Raw genomic sequence first — 10,309 nt, forward strand, 5'->3', positions numbered from 1 at the left:
CAACCTGTAGGGCTCTACTTTGCTCTACTTGGAAGCAGGATGCAGACACCTCCTTCCCCCTCACCGTCTACAGAAACACACTTTATCTTCCATAGCATTAGCAAAGGATGATTTAGTTTCAGTGTGACTTAAGCCAGTACTGGAACTGACCTTTATGAGCAGAAAACAGCTGAATGATCCCAAGAAACGTCTCTCCCCTCGGTGCCCTTAAAAACAGCTTAGCACATATGGCAGCGATGGGTGAAGACTCCAGGCCCAGCTACTTTCAAACAGAGCAATGTTCATAATATTTTTCATTAAGTAAGAGCACTACTGGACAATCAGAAAGTTTCTCTGTGTCACTGCAAAAATCTTACCTAAAGGAAAGGTATGCAAGGAAGGTACTCTTCACTAAATATTCCCTGTAAAGGAATTCATATAGAGTTCTCACTCGTCACATTTGTTTTAAATAATGTGTGGATTAATTTACAGGTTACCCTTTACTAAAGGAACCTGGAAAGGGGTTTTGTTCTGTGCCTTCAAGTTCTAATCCAGATGTGCGCTTAGAGTTGCAAGTGTAACTCAGATTCTGACAGTATCAGATACTGACAAGTATCAGTTTGCAGGGCCATCCTTCACTGGTGTTACCAAGTACAGGTGTGTTGATACCATCAACATCCCGTTCCTGTGGTGTAGCTGATCACTCATCAGGAGGCACCCTCATCATGGAACTTTCTCCGTTACAGAGTAGCCAAAGGCTTCTTCCTCTGCAACAGGGCTGCCCTTCAGTAAATTTTTCCAGCAGGACTTTTGCAAATAACCATTTCTAACCTTTCTTGCCCCAGAACTATTCTCTGATTACATATCAACGGATTTATGTAATTTGCTGGGTCTACCTCAAAGGGCAACCTTCTAGTTCATTTTGGGACAACCAATGAAACAACCCCAGTGCCACCTCTTCCCTGGAGTTGGCTGTCCCGTCACGATACCCCAGCCTTGCTTGTGTGCTGTAGGAACTGAGCTGTTCCCTGGTCCAGTGGTGAGAGGGACCCCAAACACAGCTGGCAGCTAAATCTTTCCTGCCTTTGAAGAGCATGACCCTTCTACTTGCAACCACATCTGCTGAATTCAGTTACTCATAACTTGGAGAACTAAGCCTGAATCATATGTTGTGTTTTGGGTGGGTTTTTTTGCATAATCACAGTGCAGATGGCCTAAAATGGAAAAAAACTCGACCATTTATTGTACATACAAGTACTTTTAATCAGACCCCAAATTAACTTCAGAAATGTGCTGCCACATTTCACAGATGCAAGACATTCTAAAATAGCTGAGACCAGACTTGAACACTGGCTTCATCTTAAAACACTGTGCATTTTGCTTATTCAAGAAATCAGATGATTCTCTTCTACACAAAGTTTTAGACCTCAAGCCAATATGATCATCTTATTTTAGAGATATGATGTTCCAGGACAAGTTCACAGTATTTTGAAGTTGCTTAGTAGAGATTATGATAGAAATTTAAACAAGAAAATATAACATTTCTTGAAGAAATCAAAGCCACTTACAAGAAGACCACTCACATTACTATTAAATTATGCTTTTATCTTCCACCAAAAAAAAATCCTCCTTAACAACAGCATAAAATTCTATTTGTTTTAGAAAAGAATATATCAAATAACATTTGCACACTTTATTTCAAAATCTTTTGTTGTCTCAGCTCTGTAGCAATACTCCAGTACAGGTTAAGACTTGTACACTAGGAGATCAATGACCGTCATGTAGCAAACTTTAAAAAGGCAAGCCAAGTACAAACCCTCTTTTGAGATGTTTTTTTAATGTAGACTGAGAACAGTAGGCATGAAACATCTATACAGCAAACAAACATAAAACAACTATGCCATTTTCCCCTTATTCATCTCAAGAGTTTTTGATCTGGCAACTGGAAAAAAACCTTCACGGTGCCAGGTGGGGAGGGCACATTTCTAACTAAACAGTATGGATGTACGAAGAGTCATAGTATTTAAATACACATGACCCTCTAAGACCACTTCCATTTCCTTAGTGGCAACAGCACACTAGTTAGAGGAACACTCGGTGATACTAATCAACACTGAACACATAAAAGGGACAGTAACCCCTACTTTGTCCCAAAGTGATCTATAAAATAGGCCTCCCCCTCTCTCTAACTGGCTAAATACTGATCTTGCATATATTTTCACACGGTGTGAGGAACTACTGAGCCACTAGAGCCTTCCAAGAAGGACTAAGGAAAATAATTGCTGACTGGAACCCAAGGTACATCTATCCTACACTGTAAAATTAGAGTAGAACAGCCTGTAAAAGTGCAGCATGTTAGACAAGATCTTACAAAAACTACACACTGCAAATAACACATGCATCTGCAAGGCAACTACACACCAACTATAAGCAGGATGGAAGCATAGGACAAAAGTAAGAATTCTGCCTAATTATTACTATTATTAAAATTTGAAACTTAAGCTTCAAGAACTCTTCACAAGTTTTTATAATGGCTTTAGATGTATTTAGAACATTAAATGTCAAGCTGTCAAGGAAGTTTAACTAGGATTTTTAAAAGATACAGAGACAGAAACAATGTTACAAAGGTCTTGCAGTCCAGGAATCTAAGTTAATAAAAACAGACTTCAGAGATAAATGTATTTCCCAAGGCAGATTTTTTTACTGCAATTCCCTCCTCTCCAAAGCAAAATGCTTTTCATTTAGACTGTGCAAGAATGCAGTGCAGGAACCAAGGTTTAAGCAAAGCCACTGAACCAATGAATAGCGCAAACACACACACACACACACACACACAAACCCCTTTTCCACACAGATTCCTCTTTTCAAAGGTTCTCCCACTTTAGAAAATTATCTGCCCATCCCTGTGCTCCTCATGCTCATCTGTGAGACACACGGTCAAATTTAGCAGGTGATGGTCAAGGGCCTGATAATTTACACAGCAAGAGGAAGTAGGCAGTTTACAGATTTAAATTACTAAATCTCATATTCTACAAATAGAAACTGCTGCCACTGTTTGGCAAGTGAGGGTTTCATTGCTCATAGCTGCATTAAGTAGATGCAAACTCAGAAGAGTCAGTTTAATGAATTTATTTATGCAACACCTTACGCCAGTGTATCAACTCAGAGTCAGCTACAACAGCCTAATTAACTATGTACAAGGCTGTGAATTTGAAAAACAGTTTCTACATCCACTAACAGCTTCTGGTTAAGCCTAAGTATCACTAAGAAGGCTATCTTGATTTGCAGGTCTGAAGGACACAGACTTCACAACATTCCAACAAAAAAACCCCACCACTCTTTGCAGTCTGAGCTTGGCCAGCCTCAAGTCCTACTAGTGAATTTCAAAAGTGTTTTCTGTTATAAGCTCTCTTTTCCTGCCTTGACAATTACAGGCCACATCCCTTACCGTTGGCACAGATGAAAGACTGAAATCTGCCTTCATTGTGAAAACAAATTTTCATGGCAGTACTTTAAATAGTTCTTTTCCAAAGCCTTCATTTTCAGCATTCTTGAAATGTGAATACGTATTCCAAGTAAGTTTAACTTTGACAAAGAAGTTTCAGAGTAAGATAAAACATGAAATTGTAGAAATCTTTCATCTAGAACATAGAAAGAGGTTTGGACTTCTAACAAGGCTAACTACAATCTGAGAGACACTGTTTTGGTTTAAAACACTCAAGGACAAAAATTTCTGTTTTTCTTCTAGAAAGATTACATGGTATGTTGCCACAACAAATCTCATCTCTTTAAACTTAAAATGTGTTACTTCTTACTTTCTCTCAATTTTGCCCTTCAAAGGTCATAACACAAGCATCTCCCCTAAAGCACAAAAACCAAGCCACCCATCAACTGCAAGAACAGATTTTTAAATGAGGAGGACGAACAAAAGGTTTTTATTTTTTATTCCAAGAAGAATGACTATGGAGAAATGACTCAAGCTTAGGTAGTAGAAATTAATGGAATGCCATCTGAAATGAAGACTGACTCAGTAACACGAGATCTGCTAGTCATTCGTTAATCTCCAATTCAAAGCCCACTAGAAGTAATCATGTAATATCAGGGAAATAGGAGAAGATGCTTGTTTTTCCTCTTGGGCAGAACAAGCTTTAAATGGGAACATCGTTTTTTCTGGCATATGATAAAATGAAAATCACAAAGTGCTATGTACCCCCAAAAGATTAATTACTTTAGCACCTAAGAATCAAGACTAGATAAACCTGCAGTAGAATGATTTTATTCTGCTTATCTGCAAGACTTGCATAAGACTTATTTCTGGTTTTTTCATTTGGTGTGTAGGTATTTTGCATTTTGCAGCAGCCATTCCCTCCTCCTGAACACATTATACCTCAATAGTTACAATGTTCTGGAACATCCTTTCTGTTGAACAATTAAGATCTGTAACACCAGGCAGAATTTGTGGGGACTGAGAGACTGGACACTGGATTCTCACAGGTGGAATTGTCTAGGCCAGATGGAGAAAGAAACTGTCACATAATGCTCCCCTAATTGTTGCTAGTGCCATAAGGGTTCATATCTGAACTCAGAAATCTAAAAAAAAAAAAAAAAAAAAAAAAAAAAAAAAAAAAAAAAAAAAAAAAAAAAAAGTTCAAATGAGTTAAAGGTGAGCATTTCTGTTTAGAAAGGCAAATCTGAATAGGAAATAAAGTACAGACAAATGTGATATTAAGTAATATACTTTTGCCTATTCTTGAGGTTTACTTAGGTAGTCATCAATTTTTTTTTTTCTGGCTAAATTACTAGTAAGTGTTAGCAGTAAATAAATGTCTCTTTCTTCCTTTCCAGAGAATACATGGTATTACATAATGTTTCTTAAACATTTCCACTATTGTTGCAGTTTTGCAGCTCATCATATTTTGAATTGCTTCAGAGAAAATTTCCATGTCTATCTAAAAAGGAAGACAAGATCTGCATTTTTCACCAAATGAATTAATTTCATTCTTCAAGAGACATGTCTTACAAGCAGAATACTCAATGGCTTAGTTAACTAAACTAGATTAAATGCATGGTGGAACAAACCTATTATAATTTCCAATAACGCTGAATTAATTGCCTTCTAGAAAAGTAGACTAAATCAGCTTTCTGTAGTATCACCCAAACTCCACTACAAAACTCTCTAAATCAACTTTTAATCCCAACAGAACTTTTCATACCATGAAAAAGGTCAGTGTAGAGCCTGTTCCCTTCCTTACTCCTGCAGCTAACAGTACAAGCTCATTAAAGCACTCTGCTTGTCAACATCAAATGCAGAGTCATGGCCAAATCAATGTCTTCCCTCCTCACCCAGTGACAATATCCCATCCACTTCCTTCAAATATTTTGGGAGTGCTGTATAAGACCTAGATATTTAGCACATTCTCAGTAACAGTAGCCTTAAGTTCAGCTTATTTCACCCCTACTATGCTTCTCACTAATACCTCATAGTCACTGCAATAAATATTAGAGAAGATTCAGTTACTTAGTGAACAATTTATGACTTACGCTGCTATTAAGATACACCTACGCTACAGACCTTAAAGCTCTAGTCTTACAGCTACAGGATAAGATCATATCAAGCTAAATCTACTGATAATTCAGCTAATACTTCATCATGTAGATTTTCCAATTTCTTCAATCAGCAGTGAGCTACACTTGCCATAAAGCAGCTCAGCCATTCTTCAGCAAGGCTGCCGTGCTAGTTTAAAACTTCAGCTAAAGCATTTCAGATATGCCAGAAAACGTATGAACAAACTTTTATTTTTAAGCAACAACACACACTATTTGAATACAACTCACACATTTAAGTCAGGTGGAGAGTACTAAACTGAACAATCATCACTAATACATTTCCATTGGAAATGTGGTAAAGTTCACAAGTGTCTTCGTTACCACCTTACTGAAGTTTTCTTATGTGTTTCTAGTCTACACACCACCTGTTTGATGCAGTCATGCAAATCTGAATCAAATTGTAAATGTTCAGGTAACAGGGAAGTCCATTCACTGCAAAGATTCATTTTTTACAGAAGAGCCAGGTTAGGTAAGACCAATACTGCAGGATTCTTCATAAGTGTACAGGTATATCAGAAACCATGAACTTTCAGTTGTTCTTCCTTGACAATGCCAATCTAAAGAAGAAAAGCAACATGTTTTAGTAAAGCTTACATACTTAGAGTATTACAGCAATATCAAGTTACCACAGTCTTATACTTTGATTAAAGAAACTGCTACACAGTATATACTCAAAAAACATTCTTCTAGTTCCCAGAATGTTTGTGGGCCAGCCAAGCAAAAGAACTGACTACACAAAAAGAAAATCTTATCAGGTATCTAATTTCTTCTACAGTCTTAGCCCTTATTCTTTGACAGTGTAACAACTCTGCATTGTGATTTGTATCACTAAGCCTCTTTCCCCTATAGTATTTTGAGTCTCACAGTTATGGTTTGCATCAAACACTTGATTTTACAAACGAAGAGCTCAAGTTGCACTGCCAGAGAACAAGTGGTGTGTTGTGACAGGGTAAAGCCATTCCACAGTGCTTTGACTCTTACCAGAGGTTTATTCTCACTGTGCAAGCACCAGTTTACTTTCTGGCTTAAAATACAAAGGAACTATAGTGGACATCTTTAACTGGCTAATTAGCATCAGTACTACCTGTCACTCTACTGCTTCCAGAGAGGTTTAGATATTTATCTGCAGTCTCTCACCTCCAAGAGAAATTGGCAAATGTTCTTCCTCTGGTCACCTTGCAGCTGGATAACTTCACCGTATTCAGGATGTTCAATCACAGTACCATTACAAGCAAATTTCTAGAGAGAAACATTCGTATTGTAAGACATCTGATGTACATACATCATGATTTTGTTTAGTCAGCCTTTTCAGGAGAAATTTGTCTCAGAAGCTGCTTACTAAATTTTGATGACAAGCCAGGCAAAGGCTAAATCTATTTTACTGGTTTTGAGAGCAAATGGAATGTATGTGCTGATGCATGCATACACAAACTAAGCTGCTGATGATGGTGAATTCAGGCAATGACAGGATTAGCTACTGTGCAGAAGGAACTAGTCAACAGTCATTGCAAGGACGGAAAACAAGGTCCTAAGATACAGCCTTTCAACTCCATACTATTTTAAAACACGTATTTTTATCCCAGCAAAATTAAAGGTTTCCACTTTAAACAGCAACCCAGCTGTTAACAGAGGCAGGAATGCAAAACCAGTTCTACTTTAAACTGGTTTTATTCTTCACATCAACAAAGCCACATACATGGGAAATTTTAACAAAGCATTCAGAATATATTTTATTTACTTCTTTATAGAATAGATATATTTCACTTCTTAGCAAAGATCAGTCTCACTAAACACTGATAGGTGTTTTGAGGAAGACAGTGAGAGGGATCAACCTGAATATGAAAGTGATGTGCATTGCCAAGAATGAAATAAAACAAGCATTCTGTTACTTAGTATTAAAAGCTATCATACTCCTTTATACATTTTTACTATCAAATCAGATCAGAAGCTTTACCTTTTTGAAAGCTTTCACAAGTTTCTTCTTGTCATAATCATCTGCAATTCCCTGAACAGTTGTTAGTGTCTTTCTTCCGTTTCGTTGCTGGATCCTTATATGAATGTAATCCTCAGTCCCCGCCGGGAGTAAGTCGTCGCCCTTTGTTGCATCAGCAAAGGGGTCTGCAGGAGGCAAAAAGATTCATGTCATTCCCACAGAGGAAAACACCCAAGCTCAAAACTAACCAGGAAGTTTCTCACTTCACAACATTTATTGTTACTTATGGGATAATCCTGATGTTTTCTCTCTGTTTAAAAACACATTCTCTGTGTTTAAAAACACGCTGTTAAAATCAGAGCGCTTTTTTCTACAGCTGTATCAAGTCTCATTCGGCTACCTACTCAGGACAGCACTCTCAAGTACTGTGCATCCAGTTTCTTCAATGCCTTCCCAGATATAAACAATTTCCTGCTATCAGTTTACTTCACTGTTTCTTGCAAACTGTAAATCCTGCAGCTCTGAACTTGAAAACATGGTTCTCAGAGAACGCCAAGTGCAGATAGGTTTTAGACGGTCACAAGCCTTTAAAGTGAAATAAAGCAATTGTATCTGTTAACAGATCAACTGGTAAGTACAAAGAATTAAAAAAGCTCTAGTACACACACTCCCTTTACAGGTCCAGAAGAGAAGTCTTGTACTGTGACAACTACCACTCTACCAGCACTTCAAGGCATGGATGTAATTCTTGGCTACTAATAGAGACAAAACACAGACACACACCAACAGATGTCAGAGGCTGTCTGTAAACCAGTACTCTTCCAGTCAGCTTTAGGTGAGAATTGAAACAAAATTAATTTAGGCTTTGGCTACAGAAATGTCAGTTCTCAATTTCTTCCAAGCTTAAAATTTATCTAGCACAGATGAAAGGCATTTAGGAAGAAGGGGGTTTCTTCATTAATACCACTTAATCTCTGTATTTCACAAAAACTTATTTAACACTCCATCAAGAAATTTTAAAGATCTGCAAGTCTCCTGATCAGAAGCTCCAAATAAGCCTTTAAGCATGAAGTACTTCATTACTTTTTAAGATGAATCACAAGTAATTTTTTATACTGATCAGAATGATACTGAAGAGTCCATGTAGGTTCAACAGCCATGCCAACTAAAATTTCCCAGACTTCCATCCAAAACTCAGACCTAAAAGCACCGATCAAGTTTTGCTATCTACTCAAAAGAAATGCCCCAAATGAGTAAAACTTCAGTAGACCTGCAAAAAGCAGTCGTTCATCTGCAGACTGACAGACCTTTGTAGAAACAAGAATGACAAAAGCATTAATGGAACTGAACGCAGGATGAGGATTCAAGCAGAGAAGTACAGCACCGGGAATCTTGAGTAGTTTAGCTTCTACTAAGGCATTTGTTTAACCATGGTGAATGTTACTGTGCCCCACAACTTGTGGGGCAAACACCAATAAAAAATTTTAGTCAAAGAAAAAGTGAAAGGAAAAGAGGACTTGGGCACTAAGATCACATGGCAGAGTTTTAGGACACTAGGGTGGAGATAAACCAAGATCACTAGCAGAGTTTAGGGCTCTAGGCTGGAGATAAGCCAGCACTTTAGGTGTTAACACTGGGTGTTAACACGGCTTATACGTGCAGAAGATTAGAGTCCAAGCTGCGACCGAAAGTCTAACGAAATTACTGTATAAACTGCTAACTTGCTCACTTCTGCTGCCTACAGATAAGGGAGGCGCCTGGCACGGTTAAACTTCCCTGCTGATACAAAAGAAATTACCTGCCATCTGCACAGCTCAGTCTACAGAAACACTAACCTCTGCAGGTTTTGGGACACTACTAAGGATGAGATGAGGCAGCAAATCAACAAGCAATTGGAACTGAGGAAATCACCCCCTTCCTCAGCAGAGAATGCGAACCCTTGATAGGGGGTGTCGGAGCAGGGAACATGGCAGCATCTCCTAGGGGAGCAGCGAGGGGCTGAGCCCGCCGCCCCGGCTTCTCTCCGCTGCACACCCCGAGCACGTCCCGAGGCCGGCGGCACGGGAGGACAAGGATGAGCCGCCGGCGCTGCCTCACGGAGCAACGCGGGGACGGCGACACCCGCTCAATGTCACCGCGGGGGCACCGGGGCCTCGGGAACGCGGCGGCCACGAGGGGGTTTGCTGAGGGGGTGGCTGCGGGGGTGGCGGGGGTGCCGGCGGCTCTTACCGAAGGATTGGAGGTTCTGGATCGAGGACATGCGACTCTGCGGCGAGAGGCTGGAGCTGCGGGGAAGCGAGTCCGCTCGGGTCACGTCTCCGGCTCCGCAGTGCCAGGAGGGGGCGGGGCGCGGGAGGGAGCGAGGGGTGGGGTAACAACAGCAGAGGAACGCGGCGGGGGGGGGGGGGGGCGAACCCGAGAGGGAGGGCAAGAACAAAAGGAAGGAGTAAGAGGAGAAGGAAGCGCGAAGAGGAATAAAACGGGGAGGGAGGGACCCCCCGCCCCTCGCCCGCACCGCCCCACGGCACCGCTAACGGGCACCGCCCTCCGCGCTCCGCACAAAATGGCCGCCCGCACGTGACGGAGCCGCGGGAGACCCGTTCCCAGAATCACGGAGTCATTCGGGTTGGACACCGAACGTTGTGACCCAACACCGCCGTGTCAACCGGACCACGGCACTAAGCGCTACGTCCAGTCTTTCCTTAAACACCTCCAAGGGTGGTGACTCCACCACATCTTCGGGCAGCCCATTCCAACGTCTAATCACACTTTCTGTGATGAAATTTTTCC

The 10,309-nt window shown here is 40.4% G+C and overlaps 1 protein-coding gene across 2 annotated transcripts; it reads right to left on the reverse strand.

Moving 5' to 3' along the window:
• Positions 1-3,902: 3,902 nt before the first annotated feature.
• EIF1B (eukaryotic translation initiation factor 1B) lies at positions 3,903-10,076 on the reverse strand. 2 transcript variants are annotated; one of them, XR_003572709.1, is made up of 5 exons: positions 9,749-10,045; positions 7,541-7,704; positions 6,724-6,825; positions 5,952-6,143; positions 3,903-4,569 (listed from the first exon to the last, which is right to left on the reverse strand). XR_003572709.1 is itself a non-coding variant. In XM_027897045.1 (4 exons), the coding sequence occupies exons 1-4, from the start codon at positions 9,777-9,779 to the stop codon at positions 6,099-6,101; spliced, it is 342 nt and encodes a 113-aa protein (XP_027752846.1). In that variant the 5' UTR covers positions 9,780-10,076; the 3' UTR covers positions 5,739-6,098. The 2 variants fall into 2 exon arrangements, 1 of the variants encoding a protein (XP_027752846.1); XM_027897045.1 differs by lacking the exon at positions 3,903-4,569 and having other exon boundaries at positions 5,739-6,143; positions 9,749-10,076.
• Positions 10,077-10,309: the final 233 nt, after the last annotated feature.

Source organism: Empidonax traillii, unplaced genomic scaffold (assembly GCF_003031625.1).
Source record: "Empidonax traillii isolate 1590-97213 ecotype Southwest subspecies unplaced genomic scaffold, ASM303162v1 scaffold527:size1067160, whole genome shotgun sequence".
NCBI classification, from domain to species: domain Eukaryota; kingdom Metazoa; phylum Chordata; class Aves; order Passeriformes; family Tyrannidae; genus Empidonax; species Empidonax traillii.

Bases quoted from the DNA above. Each gene is read 5' to 3' on its own strand.
- EIF1B (XM_027897045.1), bottom strand. From the start codon at position 9,779: ATGTCCTCGATCCAGAACCTCCAATCCTTCG. The intron at 7,705-9,748 runs GTAAGAGCCGCC...TGCCTCCTGCAG, and splicing joins CCAGAACCTCCAATCCTTCG to ACCCCTTTGCTGATGCAACA. The intron at 6,826-7,540 runs GTAAAGCTTCTG...GTTTCTCTCTAG, and splicing joins TTGTGAAAGCTTTCAAAAAG to AAATTTGCTTGTAATGGTAC.